This window comes from Puma concolor, chromosome A2, assembly GCF_028749965.1.
Source record: "Puma concolor isolate L17-30 chromosome A2, mPumCon1.1.hap2, whole genome shotgun sequence".
NCBI lineage: Eukaryota > Metazoa > Chordata > Mammalia > Carnivora > Felidae > Puma > Puma concolor.
Window position 1 is genome coordinate 55,490,431 of NC_141668.1, and position 26,495 is coordinate 55,516,925.

General features: G+C 38.9%; 1 protein-coding gene across 2 annotated transcripts in view; it reads left to right on the top strand.

Moving 5' to 3' along the window:
- Positions 1 to 26,495, top strand: part of RAPGEF5 (Rap guanine nucleotide exchange factor 5) — a 227,507-nt gene that overhangs the window by 164,226 nt on the left and 36,786 nt on the right. For both annotated transcript variants that reach the window (XM_086694511.1, XM_086694502.1), the window contains 5 exons: positions 14,144 to 14,222; positions 19,676 to 19,820; positions 21,006 to 21,103; positions 23,241 to 23,271; positions 24,241 to 24,319. In XM_086694511.1, the coding sequence (XP_086550637.1) occupies positions 14,144 to 14,222; positions 19,676 to 19,820; positions 21,006 to 21,103; positions 23,241 to 23,271; positions 24,241 to 24,319 (432 nt within the window). The remainder of the gene's footprint in view (positions 1 to 14,143; positions 14,223 to 19,675; positions 19,821 to 21,005; positions 21,104 to 23,240; positions 23,272 to 24,240; positions 24,320 to 26,495) is intronic.

A 26,495-nucleotide genomic window follows, 5' to 3' on the forward strand; every position in this document is an offset into this window, starting at 1 on the left:
GTTTTAAAAAGAAAAGGGATTTCTATTCCTTTAAAAAAGTGATGCTTTTCCTAAATGTCCCAAGTTTGTAAAATTAACATATTTTCTTAGTTATGGGTCTTTGGGTATATTTAATCCTGCACTGCAGACACTTATGATTTTGTTGGTGTCCCCCTGAATTTCCAGATACTTGATTAAATGTGTGGTATAACACAGGCATGTTTGGAGTAACAAATTGGAAGGAGCAACAGATTCTAAAATTCATGAAGATAAAATATACTGTGTCAATAGAATTGGCAATCTAGTAATTTTAGCAAGGCCATAGTTTTACTGTAACATCACCAACTGAAGTTACTGGAGTCTAAGTCAATGTCAAAGGATGAAAAAACCTCTTTTCTCTTTCTCCGTGTCTCTCGCGCTCTCTCTCACTCTCTCTCTCTCTCTCTCTCTCTCTCTCTCTCTCTCTCAGAGATCTTGTGTGTCACCTCCCCAGACATTTGAAAGATTTGAAGTGAGATCATACGATGTCCTTGTGTTATTTGAAATGCTGTGCCGGCGCGCCTGGGTGGCTCTGATGGTTAAGCGACTGACTGTTGATTTCTGCTCAGGTCATGATCTCACAGTTGTGAGGTTGAGCCCCACATCAGGCTCTGCACTGGCAGCATGGAGCCTGCTTGGAATTTTCTCTCTGTGTGTGTCTCTCTCTCTCCCCCTCTCCCCTTCTCCCTTCCTTCCTACCCCTCCCCTGCTTTCTCTCAAGATAAATAAACATTAAAAAACTAACCATAAAATGCTATGCCATCTTCCTCAAGTGAAACTAGCCTTCTATCAGAAAAAAAAATTGTAAGTGATTTTTCTGTATAAGAGTGTGTACTTGAGGTAGTCTCCTAAGTGTGAGGGAGAAATGTTAGTGAATGGCAATTTGTTGATTATAATCACCGCATGTTAATCTCACAGCATGTTTCAATCGAATTATTGCTTCATTGAAAGGGTGCATCGCCACAGAATTGCTGTAATTGACAACCACATGTCTGAAAGGGATATTCTTTGAGCAGGAGAATTTTTGCCTTTAACATACCTATAATTGAGCTTTTTCTCATTTCTCTTTGCAGTCTTTCTCATTATAACCTTCCCCTCCCATTTCCCATTATCCTCATTTTCTGCCCTTGGGGCTTTCTTGCTCTACAATTGAAACCATTCTTTTCATTCTGTTTGCAGCTTTTTGCCTTACACATAACGCTGCTTCTTGGCTGGCAGGCCTTCCCCCAAATCTTTCAATAAATATGAAATTAGAGGGAATGGTTAAATATGAGTGAACAGAAAATGTAGAAAACGAAAATATCTTGTAATCCCCAAAATATCTTATTGTAATCTGAATAGTGATAGAAAATTATTTTTAGAGCAATTCTGTATCTTTTTCTGCTTCAGACTTAACTGTTCTTGTCTGTTCTCTTCATACAGGATATTTTGTGAATCTTTTAAATCCTTTAATCCTGTAAATGAGTTTCACTTAGAGTGAAGATGAAAAGTATAAGTTAAAATTGCCTATTGCATACTTGGCTGGATATCTCTACTTAAGTTCTCAGCCTTAAGTGAATGTCGTTTTTGGTGCAAGGGCTACATGTATCAGGACTCATGATAGGTAGCAGTTCTAATATTAAAGCACCTGGTCTATTCCTTCAGTAATTACGTGCCTTTCAGTGTGCCTTAAATAAATATACTTGTTATAAAGAGAGATTTGCTTAGTACTTAAAGCGAGTTAAATTTTTGCCCCTAAATTTTCTTGTCTTGCTTGTTATCGATATAGATACCGTCAATATAGTGTAACGTGTTTTGTCAAGAAAAAATAAGGAACATGATGAAGATTTTTTCGCGCTAATTTTGGATCTCTTCTCCAGAGTTGGACATAGAAAATGCACCCTTTTGTGTCTTGTTGCAATTTGATCTGAATTTAAAGGCATTGCAAGCCATTTTGTTTACCACTGTGTTGACTTCCGTAAAAATACTTTAGTTAGCTCAAGTTCTGCCAGTGCTGACTGGCATAATGCTAGCACACATCTCAGAATTGTTATGACGATTTGCTCTATTATAGTCTCCTAGGGAGTGTGTTTGTTCTTTTGGGGGGAAAAACATGCAAGGCAAATGTGTTCTTCATCAGCATATTCTAGAAATCCACAGTAGTGAGGTCAGGATAAATTCACAATACTTATCTCTCCTTAAATGTGCTTTTCCTGCTTTGATAATAGAGAAACGTGAGAAGCACTGCTTATCATGTGTTTGAGTTCCTGAATATGTTCTTTGTATATATATGATTTGTTAATTTATTATTTGTTATTAGGAAGGCTGTATGTAACAGAAAAACTGATGGTAACTTAAGGTGGAAGGATACTTCTCTCTCATGTGAAAATAAAAATAAGTGCAGTATAGAGCTGGTAGAACTAGTGAGGCCACTCTGAAATCAGCCAGGACTGAGACTCCTTCCAGCTCTTCGCTCCAGTGTCCCTGGAGTCTGGCCTTTATGTCCTAAAATCAAGAGGGATGCTAGCATCCCAGTCCAGATAGCAGGATGGAGCAGGTCAAGAAGACATGTGCCCATCACACACGGCTTCTGCTTTTATCTTAGTCACAGCCACATCTAGCTGCAGGTGAAGCTAGGAATATGTTGTTTGGTTTTAAAATATCTGGGGAGCAATATGGCCAAGAAAAATCAAAGTTTGATTCCTAAAGAAATGAAAAGTGGTATGTAATTTTTATAAGGGGTAGCTTATGGGGGTGCCTGGGTGGCTCATTTGGTTGAGCGTCTGACTTTGGCTTGGGTCATGATCTCACAGTTCGTGGATTTGAGCCCCGCATTGGGCTCTGTGCTGACAGCTCAGAGCCTGGAGTCTGCTTTGGATTCTGTGTCTCCCTCTCTCTCTGCCCCTCCCCTGCTTGCATTCTGTGTATGTCTCTCTCTCAAAAATAAATAAACATTAAAAAAATTTTTTTAATAATAAATAAATAAATGGAAGCTTATGTTAGTTTGTTTTGATACTTTAGATCCCAGGCCATGATTATATATATATTTTTCTTAAAGTTTATTTATTTTGAGAGAGAGAGAGAGAGAGAGAGAGAAAGAGAGTGCATGCATGAGCAGGGTGTAAGGGTAGAGGAAGAAACAGAGAATCCCAAGCAGGCTCCATGCTGTCAGCACAGAGCTCCATGGGGGACTTGATCTCAGAACCGTGTGATCGGCACCTGAACCAAAATCAAGAGTCGGATGCTTAACTGACTGAGCCACCCAGGTGCACCCATGATTATATGTTTCTTCTCTTCAAAGGAATATAAATGTATTGTGATTTAAAGCACTGTGTGATCATTTTTTAAAGCTTATAAAATAGTTTGGATTTGCTCTTGTCTTCTCAACACTGACTATTGACAGTGATCTCATGTATTATTAACGTGCAAAGAGTACTTAATAGTAAGTACCTTTCTCGTATCTGATTTGAGCCACTGAATTCATGGTTGAGAATTCTACATCTTTCACACCAAAATTCTCCCTACAAGTTGTTAGAAATTTTTTTCACAAAGCATATGAAACATATATTAAAAAAAATTTCACATATTATGGTTTCAATGAAGTTTAACAATAGCACACATTAAATTTCTTCTCCTAAAGATAGCTTATAGTATGTATTACTATATTCTTGCTGATATTTCAGAACTCTTATGTGCCTGTAACATAACTGCTCGATGTGGGTCAAATCACCATGAATCTTGTGATTCCAATGCTGTGAGAAAGGCCTAAGGGTGTTCTTAGATGTGTGAGTAGTATATTTACTTCTAAACAAAACTAACTTATTAGAACCATTTTAGACAAAAGAATTTATATGAGTGCCTTTAGCTGAAAGACAAAAATATCTTAACCAGTGGCAGTTAGTACATATTTAATGGCTTATTTACCCAGATGTTGGAGGGATAGGCAGAGGTGGTCACGGAGGTGAGGAACAGCCAAGACTTTGATGTGGAAGTCCGTTCTTTTCTTTTAAGAAAGAAAGGACAAAATAAAATGTGACTAATGATTCTCAGTATTTGTAATGTTTAATATGGAAAAGTTCATCTAGAAAGAAAAGAAGAGTTTTATGGTCTGACCTTTAAAAAAATTTTTTTTAATGTTTATTTTATTTTTGAGAGAAAGAGAGAGAGACAGAGTGTGAATGGGGGAAGGGCAGGAGGAAGGGAGACACAGAATCCCAGGCAGCCTCCAGGCCCTGAGCTGTCAGCACAGAGCCTGACGGAGGGCTTGAACCCACAAACCGTGAGATCATGACCTGAGCCTAAGTCGGCATTTAACCGACTGAGCCACCTAGGCGCCCCTATGGTTTGACCATTTTAAAACATTGTTTCAGTTTCTGCCTTTACATTTCAACCTTTTAAAATAGAATTATGTGTAAATGGCCATTAAAACATCTTAAGAGCATTAGGAGTTTGTGGACTATCTTAATTCTCCCGTGTGATTGTCAGTTCTGCCTTTAGAAAAGGAAATTGGCTGATCCCATATAGCTATTTGCTGTTTGTCAGGTGTTCACTAGAAAATAAAAACAAAATAAATTTCAGGTAGGCATAAAGGAACTCCAGCATACTGGCACATAGATGGAAAATGACTTTATAGGGGCATTTTTGGCAATTCAAGGCCAATAAAAAGGCCAAGTTCCTATATCTGTCCATCTGTCCAGTGGATGTTCGTGTGCATCCATTTCCCTTACCCCCAGTATGGACCATTTGGATTCACGCCTCAGAAGAGCAGAGTTCAGTGAAATCCTGTGCTGGGGATCAGCCTGCCTTGGGACGTAGGCCCCTTCTGATATTAACTTCAAACAACTTAGTAGTTTTTCACCTTACTTACCTCAGACTCGATGTCACCATTCTGCAAAAGAGAGTACAAGACCTGCCTCCTAGAAAGAATTTGAGGAGCACAGATCATGTGGTAAAGCTCATGGTACAGCCCCCAGTATGTGGTCAGTCGAGGGTGGTTGTTTCATTATGTTGAAACAGAACAGCTATCTTCTCTTCCCTACTTTTCCTCATTGCCCATCGAATGATGCTACCCTTGGCTTCCTGGGGCACACTACGGAATAGGTGAGGTTCAAAGCAAATTTGGGGTTCTCTAGGGCTAAAACGTGTGCTGGATGGGGGTGGGGGATGATGGGAGAGAGGGTGGAGGTTTGGTCAGACATTCCCATGAATGGGATATTCATCTGCTGCTAGTGGGCTGCCTTATGTAGTCCTTTTATGATGTCACTGGTTAAATTCCAAACCCTGTGAAAGTTGAGGCCTTAAAACTGGGCCTTCTTTGTAGCAGCGAGCACAGTGCTCAACCCCAAGCCATAGGTGTTCACTCAACAGTTGTGACCAAACCTTCGTTGGTGACCGTAATGCACCAGTCTCCCTTTCACTGGAGTGAGAAAGAAAGCAGCCATATGTTACTGAAAAGAGCTCCACTGGCTGGTCTGGAACCCAGAGCACACAGGTGTCCCTGCTGTCAGTCACTGGTTGAAATATTTGTCTTAGAAACATTTTTAAACATGGACTAAACCGTAAAGGAAATTTTAGAGTAAAGTAAATTTTCTTATATTAGACATTTTCAATTTATATAAGATCTTGTGCCAGATTGTTTAGAAAGAGGCTTAGTTATGTTTAATTGTGTTTAATTTCTTAAAGATCATATTTTTGGAGGTGCCTGGGTGCTCAGTCAGTGAAGCGTCCGACTTTGGCTCAGGTCAGCTCTCGTGGTTTGTGGGTTCAAGCCCCGCATTAGGCTTTGTGCTGACAGCTCAGAGCCTGGAGCCTGCTTCAGATTCTGTGTCTCCCTCTCTCTGCCCCTCCCCTGCTCTCTCTCTCTCTCTCCTCTCTCTTTCTTGCTCTCTCTCTCGTATCTCTAGAGTTTTTGTTAAGCAGAAACAAAAAAATAAATAAAATTTTACTCCTCTGATTTCCAGAGTGGAAAAATTAACATCCAGAATGGTGATATATTTCAAGTTTGGGAAGAAAGCTGATAATAGAGATTCTTCTTGGTGCTTCGGAGATAAAAAAATCATACCTTGTCCTAAGTTGAGTCCAGTATTAGAGTTATTGCTTGAAATAACCAGACCCCAGACTTGTAATTTCAGATTTAATGTTTAAATTAGTGTTTTCTTTGTTTCATGAAATTTTGGAATGTTGAGTTGACAAGCACGTAGTAACCTAGATTGTATGTTTAAGAATGTATTGTGTGATGTTAATCATAGGAGATGGAGCACCTCCGACAGTTGACTATGTTAGACTGAGTGCATCTTGCAACTAGATATTAATTTTTGTTGGTAGATGCTGGCAGATAGGTATTGAAAGCTCCATGCCCATGGTACTTCCACGTTCTAATCTATACTGTTAAATAAAATGATACTTGGATTGATCATGAAGAAATTTTTCCTCCCGGCTTATTTGTGAGAGCAACTGCTGTTACTAATCAATGAGCTATAACTGCGAGAAGAGTCTTTGGGGGAAAACAGTGTGATAGATGGTATGAGGGCTGATTATCTGACTATCCGTAGTTCCTTTCAGTCTAAAGGACTAAAAGGGCATGCCCCTACTGTTTCCAAGGGGCATCTCTCCCTGTGTCCCAGACGGGGACCATTTACACACCAAATCCAGTGACCTTTGAATGGTCAGGCTGATGAATCTCCCTCCAGCAACTTTTGACACTCACAGTGAGCTCGCTTCCACTCGTCCTTTCTTTTTGGCTTCTATGACATTTATGTCTCCCTGTTCTCCTGTTTGTGTCTTTCTTCTCTTCCTCCTTCCTGAATTCTCTTAGCATTGCCCAAATGTGAACATCCATCCCAGCTCACCTCAAACCCCTGCTTACAACTCCCTCGCACTGGATCTGACATGACACTTAATGTCATCCCAGCCACTCTTTTCCTACCGTAGCTCTCATAATCATCCAGACCTCTTTAGCAAGCTCTGGTCTTTGATATTTTTACCCAGTATCTTCACTTTAAAGTAGCCATAGGGGCACCTGGGTGGTTCAGTTGGTTGTGTGTTCGACTTCAGCTCAGGTCACCATCTCATGGTTTGTGAGTTCAAGCCCCACATCAGGCTCACTGCTGTCAGTGCTGAGCCAGCTTCGGATCTTCTGTCCCCCTCTCTGTGCCCCTCTCGGGTTCTTATGCACGTGTGCACCTTCTCTCTCCCTCAAAATTAAATAAACATTTAAAGTAGCCTTAGAGTACTCAAACTCAATGCATTTAAAGTAAACTTCCCTCTCCTTATTCTTCCTTTATCCAGTGTGACTGTCCTGACTGTCCTGATAGAGCAAGTGTAATCTCTATCTCTTGTCACTTCTCCTCTTGAAAATTTCCGTTCACTTCCCCTTTTCAAGCCCCAGGTTTCTTATTCTAAGGCTCAAACACCCTCCAGGAATTGGCTCCAACCTACTTTCTAGCTTTATTTCTCAGTTAGGCCATGTGATCTCTTCCATTACTGTTTCACAACTATACCCCAGACCAAGACTTAGGAACCTGCCTGTCCACAGACAGCTAATATGAATAAGTGAAGCCAGTGAGGGCAGAACCATGATAAACTGGTACGCCCAGCATGAAAAAGGCAACTCAGCTCTAAACCATGGTTGCTGTAGGACGTGAAGACCTGGTGTTGCCAGATCTTCTGATTTTTAAATACTGTCACACAACAAAAAAACATCTTTAAGGGCTAGAGAAGGCCCAAAGACCATAAGATTGTGACTCAGCCACAGATCCACCCCCAGTCACTTCCATGCTTATGTTTATTTCACCTCTTTCTCCATACTTCTTACACGTGCAGAGGTCATCCCATATGCTACCTGTTTGGTAAAATCTTCCCTGGGATATTGGAGTCTCCTTCATCCCCTGCAACATTTATGATTTGTGCTGCCAAGTTGAAATGTTACCTTATTTAAATTTACTTCCTGGGGATACATGTCTCAACTCCCTAACTCATTATAATGAGCATGAAACCGTGGGTCATTCTTATGTTTTCTTGTCTCTTACCCTCTAGTCCCTTCTTAACAAATGTCTTATATATAGTCAGTTCTAAATTCTTGGTTTTTCTTGGTTGATGGGTGGCGTTTGGAGAACTGGGACAGGATCTAAATATTATTTTATGACAGTAAAGAACAGAGAGGACTTACTGAGTGCCTGATGTATTCAGGTTCTCTGCCAGATGCTTTAGATAAATTATTCTGTTTCATCCTGGCTGCAGTTCTGCTAGGTGTGGGTGTGATACCCAGTTTACAGCTGCCTTAACTAAGGCCCCGAGAGGTTAAGTACAATGCCTAAGGCCATACAGGTAAAAATTCAGCTCTCCGATTCCCTTTGTATTTTTCACACTGTTTTCTAAGCTCCCAGCAGGCTTAGCAGACACATGCATGCACAAGCCACAAATGGGTTATAATTATAATTGTGCCTGGACACTGAGAGCAGCTGAGGGCTGAACCAGTAGGAGCTCATGGGACCTGTCACCTCCCTTACCCCCACGGTGACCTGCAAACATGGCCCTTGGTGTGGAGAAGGTAGGCAAGCCCTGTGTTGATTAGTCCATGCTCCTTCTAGTGACATTTGTAAAAGGCAGCATGTGCAATGTAATACAGTTAAGAACATAATTTTTGGTATACTCTTTCCTTAGGAAAGAATGATGGGATTCCAAAACCAAATTTTACAAGGTAAAATAGATTTCGTTACTTGAAGAGTGCCACCCAAGTTCTGTCTGGAGGAAGCTCCTGTCATTAAAGAGGTGACTTTTCAGACAGATTCGATATAGAAACAGCATTAAGTGAATAAACGTTTCTTGTGTGATCAATATTGAAAACTAAAATTAGAGCTCAAGATTTGGTGGTTTTAGAATAGTTAAGGAATACTCTGGTAGAACTGTAAAAGTATACAGGAATTGAGTGAGTTTAAAAGCTGTGGTAAACAGCTGCATTTGAGGTCATTAGTATCGCTTTCAGAAATGGAAAATTCATTGAGAAAGAAGCATATTTTTAACAGCGTAGCACTTTAACCTATGATTCAATCATGAACATTAATTTTTTTTTTTTAACTTGTGCTTAATCAAATTACATGGTACATTTTGGCACTGCTTCTCAAAAAATAATGGCAAGTTGTAACATTCCAGGGCCAGAAATGAGACCTTTTATGTACAAAGTTTTTTTGGCTTCTTGAAATCAAGGTTAAAGTAGAACATATTTAAAGTGCCTTAAATTCCATTGCATCTGAAGTAGAAATACATGTGAAACAAAATTGCTAATAGTACTTAGGGAATATGGGTTAGTATAGAAATGTTGAATATTCACATTACCATACTTAGATTAAATAGCTATTAAAGGCAGTTTTCTGTCAAAATTTTTATCATTTGCTTTCTTGGCAATTCACTTATACCCACCCCCCACCCCCAGAAAAAAAACATTAAGCTTAGACCTTTTTGAGACATTTAGATCAGTTTCTCTTATTTGACTACATTTACATAACAGAACCCTATAAAAAGGATCTGTACCAAACTGATCACTAGTCCACGTGACACAAGTCTTAGGGTGCTCTAGAAACATTTATGTTTTACAGAAGTGAAAATTTTGAGTGCTTGATACACTTAAAATAAGAATGAGAAAATACTTTAATTTTTGCATAAAAGAAAAATACATTTATGGGGCACCTGGGTGGCTCAGTCAGTTAAGCAACCGACTTTGGCTCAGGTCATGATCTCGTGGTTCTGAGTTCCAGCCCCACATCAGGCTCTGTGCTGATGGCTCAGAGCCTGGAGCCTGCTTCGGATTCTGTATCTCTCTATCTCTCTACCCCTCCCCCACTCACACTCTGTCTCTCTGTCTCTCTCTTAAAAATAAATAAACATTTGGGGCGCCTGGGTGGCACAGTCGGTTAAGCGTCCGACTTCAGCCAGGTCACGATCTCACGGTCCATGAGTTCGAGCCCCGCTTCGGGCTCTGGGCTGACGGCTCGGAGCCTGGAGCCTGTTTCCGATTCTGTGTCTCCCTCTCTCTCTGCCCCTCCCCCGTTCATGCTCTGTCTCTCTCTGTCCCAAAAATAAATAAAAACATTGAAAAAAAAAATTTTTTTTAAATAATAAAAAAAAATAAATAAATAAAAATAAATAAACATTTAAAAAATTTAAAAGAAAAAAATAAATTCAAATAAGATCAAATAGAAACAGACAATTCTTGTCTTACACCTTAAAATGAAAACAGTAACAGATGATAAAGTCCCATATTAACATCATTATGGTGAATAATAGACATGAATATTAGAGACATTTCTATCAAAGCTTTAGATTTTGACCACATATTGATATATTTTATTTCAAGTGAACATAGTGCTTAAAACTGTAATAGTATTTGCTTTCCAGCAATAAGTATGATAAGTATGATAAGTACATACATACTTATGGTAAGTACATAACATAAGTATGTTATCAGCATGTTTCTTTTATACTGCAAGAGTACTTCCTATATTTAAAAAAGCCACAACATAAATATTCTTTTATTTGGGGGGAGGGATGTTGTGTGGGGGGGTAGTATTCCAAAAAGGATGGCTGAATTTTTTTGTCAGTGATGAGTTAAGAATTTGGGATTCGGTTTAGTGATTGATTTAATGATTAGAATTTCAAAGGAAAGCTTTTAGTGTATTAATACCTAGGTATTCACAGAGTTGGAAAGCAAAATGAATATATCTTTTTATTCAGAATGTTAGTGTATATGGCAACTATGAAATTGTTTAAATGAGAGATATTTTTATACACAAAGGTGCTTTTCTGCCTAAGTCTTAAATTACTATTAATTAAGCATTATATAATATAATAGATAATTATAGTGTTTTAATGTCGATGCCAGTGGATTTGCTACTCTTTCTAAATGGCTCTTGTTGGCTAATAGTCTTCAGGGGATCATTTATGTAGCCATTGTGGTTCTAAAAATATCCCTAAATGCCATGGGACAGCCTTTTTTGAAACATGGCTGTTATAAAATGCATTTTTATCTGAAGTGTGTCCTTTTGATTATATCATTCATTTACTTTCATGTGCAGCAAAAGATACCAATGCTGAAAAAGAAGGGAAAGATCTTTATACATAAAAAAAATTTCATAACAATATGTTATGTAGGGAAAGATGTGAATCAAGGATATTGAGAAACTGTTGTATTCATTAGGATTTTTAGCTATTTAGTAGGATTTTAACCAGAGATGTTTTCATGTAGCCTCATTGTTTTTATTTTAATTAATATTTCTATGGCAAGGAGATAATTAGGTAATGCTGTTGAATATTAAATATAGCAGAAGCTTAGGGGAAAGCATTTCTGGGTCAAAGCCCTTAACAAAATATTGTCATGTGTGAGCTGATTAGTTGAATTGAATGCCAAATGGTTTTGCCACCATACAACCAGAATCTTAGAGTCACTCAGTTCATTATCTAAGGCTGTTCCAGAATGGAATGATTGGTTATGTCAAAGTTTAATGGCATTCATTCTAATTTCAGTTGCTAATGGAGTAAATTTTGATTAGAGAGTAGTTCCAGCCTCCTTAAATTAGCTAAGTGTAAGAACATCCCAGAGAGACTGAACCTGCATTTTGAATGCAGAGTGTATGAGGTTCTCAGGGCCTCACCCAGTGCTTTCTGTATATTGTTCGCTCTGATCTATAAGGGCCCACAGAGAACCCTAAAATAGATTCTAGGCTACTCTGTGATTCTTGCTGCCTGTATCTAACATTGTATGCAAAAAAGACTCCCATTTCTAATTAGACCAGAGACATTGAGGATTTTCATCAACTACATTTAGTACAAAGCAGTGTTAGACTTTGGGAACATCCCTGTTCAATAGTGTCCCAGAGTGATACGATAGTTCTCAAGTTGTATTTCAAAATATCCTAGGGTTCAGACATTATGCCATTAAACTATTTTGTTTCAGTTTGTTTATTTTTAAGAGAGAGAGCACAAGCAGGGGAGAGGCCAAGAGAGAGGGAGAGAATCCCAAGCAGACTCCATATTGTCTGTACAAAGCCAGACACAGGGCTCGAACTCACAAACCATGAGATCATGACCTGAGCTTGAAATCAAGTCAGACACTTAACTGACTAAGCCACCCAGACGCCCCTATTGAAACTATTTTAAAAACTGTGATGAAGGACGCAGAGTTTCAAAAGTATATTTCAAACTTTCCATTAGGATAACCAAGCAATGAACTTACGCTGCCAGATTAACTAGTTTTGGGGCAGGTCTTAGAGTAAACCTTCTCCCGCCTTTGTTGTGCACTCGTAGATGCACGTGTAGAGATGGAATCTCTTCTGTGAATTTGGAAATTACATTGAAAGTCAGAGTTTGCCAGTGACTTTTGTAAGCAGGCGCTCTAGTGGAGAGCTCCTGGCTCTTCTGTGAATATAGGATGTGTGTGTGCGCTCACACTAAATCGTCCAACCAGCCACATTGCCACAGTTGCCTGTAAAGCTCTATACTGGGCTGTTCTTTCCTCTTACACACTTACAGTGTATAGATCTTAATTTAGGCCTACTGAGGCCCAGACACATCTGTTTGAGAACTTACTTTTACAAGAAATAGTAAGTTGGAACAGTGACTGTTAACATACTGCAGTGTGATACAACATTATAAGTGTAGGCTTATTTTACTGTATAGGCGCCATTTGTCAAACTCATTTTTTAATAAAGAATAGTGTTACTTAGTATAAGTAAATAAATATCTTTGAAAAAAACCTTTCTTAATACTTTTCCTTAACATCTATGGTTCATTTCACTTAAGGGCATTTTGCAATTAGAAAGCAAGCTTGTTTTTTGTTTTTTTTTTTTTTTTAAACATTACCATTTGCCACTTATTTGTGTAAATCAGGATTATCTTGATGTTCTGCAACCAAACAAAACAGAATTAGTGAAGCAGGGACAACTGATATAAGACTGTAGATGTCATTTACTACCTCTTTATAGCAGAGTTTTGTGTTCGTAAACTTTGTTGTTTCACATGGATCAACTTTTACAGTAAATGTTATTGGTTATTTATAAAAATTCTGGAATTTTTCCAGTCTTCAACATAGAGCTATAGGGCTCTATACTGGGCAATTCTTTCTACTTACATACTTAGAGTAGCAGTTAGAGAGCTTAAATGCTATTGAGTATACAGGCTCATTAGTCTCACAACTTAATGCTATTTCAATTATCTAGAAATTTGATGGCCAGAATGTAACGGACATGAAAATGAAATCATATAGTAAAATGAATTTTAAGTTAAGGAGAGTGGATAAAGACTGTTATGGCCAGAGCCCTACTTTGCATTCTACATGTAATCCTTTTTCTATCAATTTGGAAGTGATATTGGGGGATGAGAGTTTGCCTGTTTAGGTATTCCATATGACATGTAAGCTGCACTTTTCTTAGAACACTCATGGCCAAGAGGCAAGAGGGAAAAACAAATCAAACTTGTTTTTGTTGGTTGAGGAGGTAGGAAAGGGATTGGGAAGGAGCATATTGTGATACATTATACCTGTTCCCCATTTTTAGTGAGACTTAGCTCTGTCTCTCTCTCCATAGCAGTAACAACATCAGCTGCCACTTTCCCAACTTCTTACAAATGCCTTTGAAAGAGAAAGGTGAATGGTCTTGGAACCTGATCTGTGTTCTCTAAGTTTATTATCCTGCCTTATTATCCATTGTTCTTGCCCTAGACTTAGGTAATAGAAAGCCTTAATTTATTAGAACATGCAGGCTTCATTTCCTGTAGGATTGGAGTATATACCCCAGAAATATTGTAAAATTTATTTTTCAAAAGACTTTATTATGTATTGGTTTTCCATAATATCTTTACCCACAGAAGTAAATGATGTTTTAGGGAGTAAAAAAAAAGATGACAAAAGTATGTTTAGAGAGCCTTGCAAAAAAAAAAAAAAATACCTCATAGCTTGAGGTATTCTGTGTAAGGAGTTTTAAAAATCTTAACTTGAATAAATGATGTATTTTGTGGCTAAAATCCTCCTATCCTAACCCCTCCCCCACCCACCACCATGTATCATGTTTCTGCCACACACTGTTTTAGAGGCTAGAGAAGCAGTTGTCCCTCTTACCACTGGTTCGCTTACCTTGTGTTTGTTTTTCTTGCTTCGCAGAGACCCTCCTTGATGACTTCCTTCTCACGTACACGGTCTTCATGACAACTGATGACCTGTGCCAGGCGCTACTAAGGCAATATCCTTCATTAACTTCAGGATGCTGCGTTGGCTTCCCTTCAGACTGATGTCTCGCATTAGTAATTAACTGCCTTTCCTAATTTCCTCAGCCCCTCTGTAGAGTGTGGATATGTTAAATATTAATGTAATGATATCCAAGGTAAAAGACGACACGAGACAGAATTGACAGGGGAAGCTGGAAAGCAGGGCTGCTGTTTTCACCTTCTAGGTCATGGGTAAATTGTACTGTTTGTATTATGTTTTCTTCCAACATAGGTCGCAAGACTTTAGAGAACTGGAGGTAACTTAAGCATAGTGGGTGTACCCCAGAGTCAAGAGGCTGAGTAGATTGGCAGTAAGTGAACTTGTGAGTTCGTGCCAGAGGTTCGTGCCAGTGGTTAGTGCCAGAGGACTTGTGCAAGAGAACGTACATACATGATGGCACGGTTCTCCACAAGTCCGGGATCAGACCAGCTGTCCCCCATGTGGGAGGTCTAAACTACGCCCTGGAATCAACTGCCGTCTCTTCAGAGCTTTGTGAAGACATGTGCTGTTAGAATGATGGATGGGATTAGAAGGTTAATGACCAGTTAAGGAAGCTTTATGATTTGATGCATTAACTAGGAGGGATGCAACAGAGGAAAGGCCAAAAAGCCAAGCCAAGTAAATTTACTCAAGAGTTTCCACACAGGCCTCTTGACTCACAATGTTCCAGGAAGGTGCTTCAGAAGCATTTAAGAAGCCTAGTAACTGTCAGATTTTTACCAAACTAAACTGAAGATTCCACTTGAGCTCATGTGAACATTTTCGGAAAGACAGATTTTGTGTGTGTGTGTGTGTATGTGTGTGTGTGTGTGTGTGTGTGTATACCTAGGTTTTATTGAGCCCTCAATGGTAATGGTCTTGGCAATATTCTTTTCCTGTTAAATAATTGTTCTGTTTCTCCCCTACTTTACAGCCTTTTCCTGCTTAAGAGAATACCTTCAAACTCCATAAAGGGCATAATTGAAATAAAATCTCTCTTAATGATACGTTAACTAGAAATGGTGATTCGTTTTTAGTGCTTTGCTATCATAAGAGCACACAAAGCTACAGATCTTGTGAAACTTTATAGAACTAGTTCGTAAAACTGATCTTGAAAAATTAGCAGTTTTGAATTTGGAAAATGTCTAAACCAGATTTCTTCCACAGCTCTCAAGTGGGTGTTACTAAGAAATTCTGTAATAATTTCAGAATTACAGTTTAAAAGTGTTTTAGGGGCACCTGGGTGGCTCAGTCAGTTGAGCATCTGACTTCAGCCCAGGTCATGATCTCGTGGTTCATGAGTTTGAGCCCCACATCAGGCTCACAGCTGTTTAGCGCACAGCTTTGGGTTCTCTGTCCTCCTCTCTCTGCCCCTTCCCTGCTTGCCCTCTTTCAAAAATAAATAAACACTAAAAAAATTATTAAAAGTGTTTTAGGAAAATATCAATGAGCTAGTTTCTTTTACATTTTAATGCTAACATTTTCCCAAAAGTATTACCATCTATTAAACAACATAGTTTGTTTTATAGCAAATAAATGCCTTCAAATCATTGTTTTTAAATATGATCCTAATATAATTTGTGATTGTTACTAAGTAATATAATGCATCATAAAATTTCTCTGAAGAATCTCTAAAACTTTACCATAAGCATGTTTTGAGTCTTTGACAGACATTTTTTGAGAGAGAGAGACTGTGTGCACCAGGGAGTGGCAGAAGGAGAGGGAAAGAGAATCTTAAGCAGGCTCCATACTCAGCAAGGAGCCCGATGCAGGGATCGATCTCACGACCATGAGATCATGACCTGAGCCCAAATCAAGAGTCGGACACGTGACCAGCTGAGCTACCCAGAGGTCACTAAGACATTGTTTATGAAACTTTAGTTCAGATTCTTAGCAGTCTTGTTACTAATTATCAAAACTTATGAAATCCATAATATTTTTAAGTCAGGAGTCTTCCTACATGACTATTTCAATATACTTGCAGACTCTGCTTTTTGTGAAATAATACGAACCACAAACAAAAGTATGGCATCCATATTTAATTTAAGAGATTTTTTGGTACACCTTAGTGAAGAATACCTTATATATCCTCCTATCACCTTCTAAGAGTGGTCTGAATTATTTTTTGTTTGTCCCCCATGTTTTTTGACTATTATTTACAGATTAGAGCCATTTATACTGTTTTTGGATATCTTAGATGGGTACTTTTACAGTGATAAAATTTTATACTTTTCAGGTTTTATCATCATCAAGAGCATTATGTGAGCTCACAGGTTTAGTCTAGCTAATGGTCAGTGCATTACACTGAAAGTAAATCTTACCAGTACCTTCCCACTATTCCCCTCCTCCAGCTACATTTATAAATCAATATAATCTAGCATGGGAAAAATGTGTAAGAGTAATGTACCCTGATACAGAAAACAGAATAATCCAAATGTTAAATTTAATCAGTAAACATTTTTAAAAATATATCTTGGGGCATCTGGGTGGCTCAGTCAGTTAAGTGTCTGACTTGGGGTTAGGTCATGATCTTTTTTTTTTTTTTTTTCAACTTTTTTTTTTGTTTGTTTGTTTTGTTTTTTATTTATTTTTGGGACAGAGAGAGACAGAGCATGAACGGGGGAGGGGCAGAGAGAGAGGGAGGCACAGAATCGGAAACAGGTTCCAGGCTCCGAGCCATCAGCCCAGAGCCTGACGCGGGGCTCGAACTCACGGACCGCGAGATCGTGACCTGGCTGAAGTCGGACGCTTAACCGACTGCGCCACCCAGGCGCCCTAGGTCATGATCTTATGATTTGTGGTTTCGAGTCCTGTTTCGGGCTCTCAGTAGAGTCTGCTTCAGCTCCTCTGTCACCTCTCTCTCTGCCTTTCCCCTGCTTGTTCTCTTTCTGTGAAAAATAAATAAGCATTAAAAAAAAATCTATCTATGTCTATATCTAGACAGATATAGATAGATATAGATATAGATATAGATATATCTTGCAGAAAGAACAAGATCAAGCAAATAAGTAGTAGTAACTGTGAATGGAGAGGAGCAGCTGAACTGTCAGTCCCTGAACTTGCTTTGTCCTCCAAGTCCATAATTGTAGAACATATATACAGTGGTACTAAAAAGCTCATCTCTCGACTACACATGCTGACCTAAAAGAAAGAAGCTGTTAGTACTTCCTAATTTTCTAGGTTTTCTTTATATTAGTCAGGCCATGATAGTCACAGTAAAAGAAGAACCTGATATCTGTACAAGTGAAAATAATGAAGGATATAAATCTTTATATTTTGCCTTTTTAGAGAAAAACCAGGAAAAAAATAGAAGCTTTAACAGGTTCTTTGTGTGTTTGCCTGAGTTTATTTCACAGATAGAAATAAAAAAAAAAAAAATCAAATGTCCTTAATGTGTTTTTGCAGACTTGGGAGACAGTGACTGAAATATGTTTTAAAATATTTACAAAGGCTGAAATAGATATTTCTATTTTGCAATTATGTATCAGCATTAAAGAGTGTAGATTCCTGTCCAGCAACCCCAAAGCCTATCTGTCCTTGGAATCATAGCATTTCCTATTCTGATTTAACTTTCCATTGTATTCAAGATAGTCATAAATGACCATTTGGAGAACAAAAACACTAGATTGGTTTGGAAAATGCGAAGCTTCTGTCTCATTCCTGTGGCTTAAACACGTTGCTTTTGAGGTTGTTCTTTTTATACAATTTTAACAGCATAGTTAACACATGGTCACTGTATACAAATTAGGAAATATTTATGAGTATAATAAAAATTAAGGTATACTCTGATATCTCATTACCTTGAGAAGCCACTGTTAACTTTCAATATATATTATTCCAGGTAATGAAAATTTTCATATAAATAAGCATAGTTAACAGAAATGGATCATCCCATCATATTTTCTCACTTGCTTTCGTACTCAACAATACATGGTGTGTTTTTTGTTTTTTAATTTTTTTAAATTTATTTTGAGAGAGAGACAGAGCAAGTGGGGGAGGGGCAGAGAGAGAAGGAGAGAGAGAATCCCAAGCAGGCTTTACACTGTCAGTGCAGAACCTGATGCCAGGTTTGAACTCGCGAACAGTGAGATCATGACCTCAGCTGAAACTGAGTCGGACGCTTAACTGACTGAGCCACCCAAGCGCCCAACAATACATTGTGAACATCCACTGTCAGTAAATGCACTATAAGGTCATCAGTTTTATGGCTGTAGAATAGCCTATTAATGCATATGTGATAATTTAGTTAACTATCCACAGTGTTTGAAGCATTTACTTTGTTCCTGTTGTACTTTTTTTCATTCCAGTGAAAATGAAAATCAGCAGTCCTTTTTAATTGTGTCTGCACTTTTATCCAGTCCCTTTTTTCCAAGAAAATTCCTGGGGTTGGGCATTTAAATCATATCACATATTATGCTCCAGAACTTTGTGCTCATTTGGGACTACTTGAGAAGTAACTGGTTTTATAAATTGTGGATTTCTGAAGATCAGAGGATACCTGGCCTAGTTCTGATCCAACTTTTATGGCGAGTGTCTACCTATGTAGTGGCACCAGATCTCTTGGAGCCACCCTTGAAATTCATTGGTCTCTCTCTCTCTCTGCCCCAACCCACTCGCATTCTGTCTTTGTCTCTCTCAAAAATAAATAAACATTAAAAAAAATTTTTTTTTTTAAAAAGGGGGCACCTGGGTGGCGCAGTCGGTTAAGCGTCTGACTTCAGCTCAGGTCACGATCTCGCGGTCCGTGAGTTCCAGCCCCGCGTTAGGCTCTGGGCTGATGGCTTGGAGCCTGGATCCTGTTTCTGATTCTGTGTCTCCCTCTCTCTCTGCCCCTCCCCCGTTCATGCTCTGTCTCTCTCTGTCCCAAAAATAAATTAAAAAAAAAAAAAAGGGGGGGCACCTGGGTGGCTCAGTCGATTGAGCGTCCAACTTCGGCTCAGGTCATGATCTCACAGTTCGTGAGTTCGAGCCCCGCATCGGGCTCTGTGCAGACAGCTCAGAGCCTGGAGCCTGCTTCAGATTCTGTGTCTCCCTCTCTCTCTGCCCCTAACCCACTCGCATTCTGTCTCTGTCTCTCTCAAAAATAAATAAACATTAAAAAATTTTAAATAAAAAAAAAAAGAAATTCATTGGTCTCTTAGAATCTCTTCATGGTGACATTGACCCATGCTGCTGTATGGAACTGTGTCAGCATCTATCAGTGCAAATCATCTAATTAACCTTCACGACCTGCCACCAAGTGCATAGAAATCATTTCCTGGGTTTACTTACTTTAGCTCTTTCCAGTGCATAACTTTTGCTCTTCCTACACATATACTTTTCCTCCGGCATGCTTAGATACTTGTAGATTCTTTGGAAAACGATTTAGCATATTTTGAGAAAACAGTAGATAGATCTCTTTATATTTTTACTTCCAAGAACGCAATATTCTTTCTTAACCATTTGCACCTATTCTGCTAAGAAGTATCAAGGCAAAGAAGAAAACTCAGATGTTCCTTGTCGGAAACGGAAGGTCTTACATCTCGTGTCCCAGTGGATTGCTCTATACAAAGACTGGTTACATGAAGACGAACATTCCAAAATGTTCTTAAAGGTAATCTGGTGACTTCCAGATATTATCTGATGCCAAATGACTGATTTTATTTTCATTTATGCATTTCAAAAAATCTCATTTGTAGATTCTAGTCATTCAACTTTTATGTAATGTTCAAGCTGTGACTCAAAATATTAATGTCTTGATTTTTGAGGCCTGATATTTTGCACATAGAAATTTTTTTGATGGTGAAGAATTCATTATGAAAAAATGGAAAGGGCTAGTTTTACATTCACTCATTTAAGTTTATTTTATATGATTCATGGGAATTTTGATTCCAGATAAAATAATTAAGGTAGGTAAAATAAAACATACTTGAAAACTTGACCGTATTAATACGTTGAGATTTACTCTAAGTTTGAACTAACCAGTCCCACATATACAATATTTGGTAAGAAAAATGATTTATCATTTAAAAACTCTATTGACAATACATGCATTATGAAAGTTTTTCAGACCATGATGTATTTTGAGAATTTTATGCACTAATAATTTGCAAAATGGGTACTAACCTAGACTTACATTTGGAATTAGATAAATGTATATATTTTTCTAATTGTTCATAGGCTGCCATATCTTTTCCACACAGATGATTCTCTGGAGACAATATGTAGACCATTGAATTCTTGGCCACCAAAGCCATATTAGCTGTACAGGCTAACACAGAGAAGGAGTAGAATGGAAATTCGAGCAGGGAGCAGGTCTATTTCAGACAAGTGTTCAAACTGATTTTGCCTCTCATGAAGGAAATCACTCTGATTTCAAAATTCAGATGTCATTTAGACATCCACTTAAAAATTGGTTTAACCAACTCTTTGCCTAAACTAATGTTATTTTCAAAACAACTAGGTAATAGAATTTAATCGATTTTTTTCCCTCCTAAATGACGATGTGGATATTATTTTTTTTAATATAGAATAGGCACGGAACTCTTGAGTAGCCTTCCAGAGACCTGTAAGTTTCCAGCATTGATTACTTAAAGCCCCTGAAAGCTGTGAGGGAGCCACACAATTGAGTGAGGGGCTAGGAGGTAGAATCCCACGTAGCATCTCACAGATGTCTGGTTTAACCCCCTGTATAACCCTGCTTTCCACCTGTTCCCTCAGCAGGGTAACCATGGTCTCAGTCTTAATCCTTACAGAATAGGCATTTCAGCTGCCACTTTTCTTCCCCCCCCCCCCCCAGACCATATACAGGAATGTACTGGATGATGTGTATGAATATCCAATACTTGAAAAAGAACTGAAAGAATTTCAAAAGATACTTGGAATGCACCGTCGTCAGTGAGTATTTCATTTTCTGTATTGCCATTAATAAAAGAAAGCAGCAAGTGTGATCAAATTTGAATGTTTTAGAAATTTTTTTAAACATTTATTTATTTTTGAGAGACACAGACAGAGAATGAGAAGGGGAGGGGCAGAGAGGGAGGCAGACACAGAATCCGAAGCAGGCTCCAGGCTCTTAGCTGTCAGCACAGAGCCCGATGTGGGGCTCAAACCCACGAACCATGAGATCATGACCTGAGCCGAAGTCAGATGCTTAACCAGCTGAGCCACCCAGGCACCCTGGATGTCTTATAAAGGTCATCTTGAGGGATGCCTGGGTGGCTCAGTCGCTTAAGCATCCGACTTCGGCTCAGGTCATGATCTCATGGTTCGTGCGTTTGGGCCCTGCATCGGGCTCTGTGCTGACAGCTCAGAACCTGGAGCCTGCTTCGGATTCTGTGTCTCCCTCTCTCTCTGCCCCTTCCCCACCTCTCTAAAATAAATAAACATTAAAAAAAACATTAAGATTCATCTTGAACATCCTGAATCAGGATTCCTTCTTCATTCCTTAGCTTTTCTGTAGTAAATTGTATATTTTGTTTTTATATCAAAATGAACACAAAATTAAGGTTGTTGACTATTTTGTTTAACCCTCTTTAATACGGTAGAAACCATAACAACCTTCGTACATAAAAGCAATTATTTAATAAGTTATTTAATGTTAAAAATATAAACATTTAACTTGATGTTTTGGGGGCTCACAGCTATGTCTGATGGAATAAGGAAAAAAATTTTATAGGTAGGTTTCAGCAAGTCATGAAGCATTTTTAAAGCTCCATTTTATGGATTCCCTGAGGTTTCTTTATCAGTTTAGAAAGAGTAAAAAAAAAACATTTACTCAATGACTTTTGGCATGTGTAAGTATCCCTGAGGTATCTATCATTAGTCTTTCAAGTTGCCAATACCTGACTTAACCACTGACCCTCCTTATTAATTTTGGTAAATGAAAGCATCAAGTCATTATTCAGTTTTCAGATACAGCTGCAAAGTTAATCTGTTCTCTGATTTACAGTGTAGTTTGTACATAGTAAACATGAAATACATGTGTGTCAAGTTGTGAGAAACTTCTATTAAGATTTCAGAAGTCACAAAGGCACTTCTCAGAGAAAATGTTAATTCAGGCCTCTCAGATGACTAATTTGAGATTTAAAGCCTGACCTAATTTTAGTAAAGAGAGATCCTGTTGCAAATTAAGTGTCTATATAAATTAATTTTAGGGCACAAACAAATCACGTGGAAGTTTTCGTCCTCAATCGTGAAAATCACACTCTTAGAAATTCAGAAATGAGATGCAGTTTAGGACGGTGTTAGAAACACGTGTTGTAAATTTGGGTGGTCTTCCTTTGTCACAGTCTACACCACAAGAAGCCCCCATCACCTAAGAGCAGTATGAGATTGTGAACAAACACATGAAACAGAAAAGAAAAAGAACCTTTACATCAGAATAATCCTCCATATGGAAGCTGTTCTTTGCTGCAAGACAGGCCTTGTTACCCTTGAGAAACTTTAATTCATGGCTTAATACATTTACATGCATTAGATGTACTAATGGAACTTGATATATCCCATTAAAAAAACTTACATAAAATGTGAAATAATTAATTAAAATGAGAAAATGATATAAGGTATGACTCTTGCCTCTTTGGTAGAAGATGATCTCTTAATTCTGGGAGAAGATTTGAGCTGGGGACCTGCAGGATGTCCACCACACAGGGAAACATTCTGGAAAAGATGCTCCTTGCGTTGACTTCACTATCTGAAGCACAATAATTTCACTTAAAATCCATCAGTATATGAGAAAACTTAAGAGTTTCTGTGGACTGAATAAATCCAGTTCTTCCCTCAGCATTCACTTTCTGTGGGTAGAAAGTAAAATATGCCCGTGGAGTAGATGGCATCTTTTCTTCCTGGTTCGCTTAAAATCCAGAGCCCAATGTCAAGGGTGTTCTACCTAGTGACCTAATGAATACTGGGTTTTATCTTTTTGAAAAGCAGAAAACCTCTGCCCAGTACCTGAAAAGTAGTCTTCTGTGACAATCATTGCATTACACAGGGTTTGGGACAAAGACTGACTTCTTGTTCTTTTTCCTTTCAGCACTGTAGATGAATATTCACCACAAAGGAAGGTGAGGCAGACCTCTCTCTCTCTCTGAAATGGGGCCATCAAGCTTGGAGACCTTGCCTTGCCTCACTGGCATTTCTTCATAATGAAAATGAGTGCTGCCTCCAGCAGAACAGGGGCAGGCAGGGAAGCCTGGGGCTAGACCTTGCGAGCACCTTCCTGCTTCACTTCAGTTTCCCTGTGCTAGTACAGATCCGGTTGTACCCATATGCCCTCGACTTGTCATTCTGAGTATTTTTGGAGTCTTAGGGTTGCCCCACTGTTCCCAGAATCATATAAATTTGGATTTGAAATATTGATGGGAAAAGAAAAAAGAAAAAAAATGCAGGCAAGAATCTTGACTGCAAGCATGAGGAAGTCGAGTAAGCAAAAGCTTTGCCCTTTTCAACCCAACAAAAGGAGAAATGGTAGCAAGAAAGAACGTGTTTCCTATTCACCTTGAAGGGGAAATGCACCAAGAACTGTCGGGCACAGGTTTTGTAGAAGCTGATCTATCAAGTGGAGAATTACAATGAATAATCTACTTATTTCCCTTAAGCAAGTCATGGTGCCACAGCAGAAGTATGCAACTTTGTCCCCTGCTTTATCCAGAACTCCTTGATCCACAAGCACGGTTGATGTTGGGATGTCTAGAGAAGAATACATGGATTTTTGCAGTAGCCAAAGTTTGAAAATCATGCCACCCCTCTCCAGCATGTTGCTAGAATAATTATAGGGGCTTTTTGCCTGCTTCTGGCTTTGGCCGGATCTGTCTTGTTGCTCAGAATCTCCACCTCCACGATGCGTTAATAGAGGCAACTCCCTATTTATTCCTCTAAGATTGGATGGGTGGGTTTCATATTAAAAAGAAAAAAAAAAAGGAAAGAAGGAGAGAAAAATTGGCTAGCTCTTCTGGAACATGCTGTAAGCAGCTGTGGTTTTTCCAAAGGGCAGGAATGCATTCATTCATTGTTCTCTTTCTCACTTCTCACAGAATAAAGCCCTTTTCCACCAATTCAGTCTTAAGGAGAACTGGCTCCAGCATAGAGGAACTGTGACTGAAACAGAGGAAAGTGAGTATGATTTTGTGAGGGTTTGGGGTGGGTGGAGCAGAGGTCAGTCACCCTCACTCTCCAGCAGTAATGCATCGGCCTGCCCTTAGCGTTTCCAACAGTCACACCCTGTGACAAGCACCTTAGGACCCCACAGGATGGTTTTTATTTTCTTGCTTTGAGTGTTATAGTTGTCTTGACCATACAGCAGTGTCCCAGGGACCAAGGACATTTTCAATCTGAGAAGGAAGGAAAGGAGCCTGCAAAAGAGCTTCCCAACTTTCTTAGGGAGAGGCGCAAAATTGCCGGGAATTTTCCTTTTCCTCTTAGCTGCTTTCTCCCATAATCTGTCAGCCCACTGCCTGTGACTGACTAGAAAGTCCACTAAAGCCACCGTGCAGGACATTGGCGGAGTCATTCCCTGGGATTTAGAGAAGAAACTCTTGGCGAGCATAGCGAAGGAAAGGAAATGCACTGAAATCCCTGCGTGGCCAGACTGTGCCGGGCAGTGCCGCATGCCCCGTGCACCCTGTGCCAGCGCTGCTCAGTGAGAGGGTCAGCGAGAGGGCTTGTGACCCACCCTGAAGGCAGCTGCTCACTCAGCACCAGGGGAGACAGCCTTGCAACCCCCAGAAGGTGCTTACACGCTATTCTGTGTTACTCTCTTGTAACAGAACAGGAAATGGTTTCCTCCCGTTTGCACCAAGGTTGAGTGAAGTGCAGAGCCTGGGGAAACAGAATTGAAACATTCATGCTATAGTGACTGAGACACATTCTCTTTTAGCCCACTTCTCAGTATGTGCTGAAATTCTATGTGTGCACATTTAATATCTGCTCAGCTTCTCCAACACACAACAAAACGTCACATGGATGCTTCTTATGCTATGTAGTGTTAGTATATAATGCTGCTGGTATTGGGGCATAAGAAATATGGTCTATAACAAGTGGAAGCATAAAAAAAATTAGCTTACCTCCTAATTCCTTAGTTGCAGGCCCTCCATGCTTGTTTGTCTTACAATTTAATCGTAAAATTTCCCAAACTGAGTTTCAAAGAGCGTATTTCCAGACCCCCAGCCTCTTTTTGTTTCAGTTTATTAATAAGCAAGCTGTAAACTTCGCTCATATTTAGCAGTTTTGCAGGATTTTGTCTGGTTCAAAAATTGTATTTTTCTGTGAAAGCAAAAAGCTTTGTGTCTCTCACAAATCTGTTGACAACATACATAAAACAGCTATTTGTTAGATGCTATTGTTTTAGTGACCTACCCAATGGAACCCAAACCAAAATGTTGTCAGTGCCTTCTGGTGGCGTATTTACTTTGAGGTTTATGCACATAAACTCACAGTTGTTTGGTTTTTTGTTTTTTTTTTTTTTTTTTTTTTTTGCTTCATTTGCATTGCTGTGGAAACAATCCTGGGTTTATTTTTGTGGAGCCATTTAAATTGCTTATGAGATTTCTCTAGGAAATGCACCCTCCCCCTTTATTTTTTTTACATAAAATGAGAAATAATATGCAATATGGTGGAAATAATTTGCAAAATGGTAGAGAAGAATACCTAAGTGTATTATCTTTTTGAAAGAAGCTAGTGTTTTATACATTCAGAGCTGGGATAAGAAGCAAATAATGTATCAATTATCTCCAGTATTATTAAGCAATTTCTGCTATCAAATCATAAAGAAATTTTTTTCCAGGACCCTGATTCACCTTGATAGTGATGATGTCCTAGTAATAATTATTTGCACTGCAGACAATAAAATGAAACTTAAAGGGCTACAAACTGGACTTCTGTTTGGAAACCATACTCATCACCATCTTGCTCAGGGACATCATTATTAACTGATCAAGAAACCTGAGCACAAAAACCATGGCAAGCCGGCAGATTTTTTTCGATAAGCTTGTGAGAAGTCTAACAGCAAAATGCAGTATTCCCGATTGAGCCACTGTGACTATCCACAAGTGGAATGTCACATAAAAATTTATTAGTTAGGTACCTTAATATATTGCTTTGGGAAAGCTCAGTAATGCTGAAAGAAATTATACTTTGTGTACCACAAATGCTACTGTGCTGGGGTCAGGCCATCTCCACCATGAGCACACACTTGTATCACATGGGTCTCTCATTACAGTTTGGGAAGCCTAAGTCCATTTACCAGGTCTTGATGACGTCTGCATCTCATGTGTGTGCAAGCACACATTTA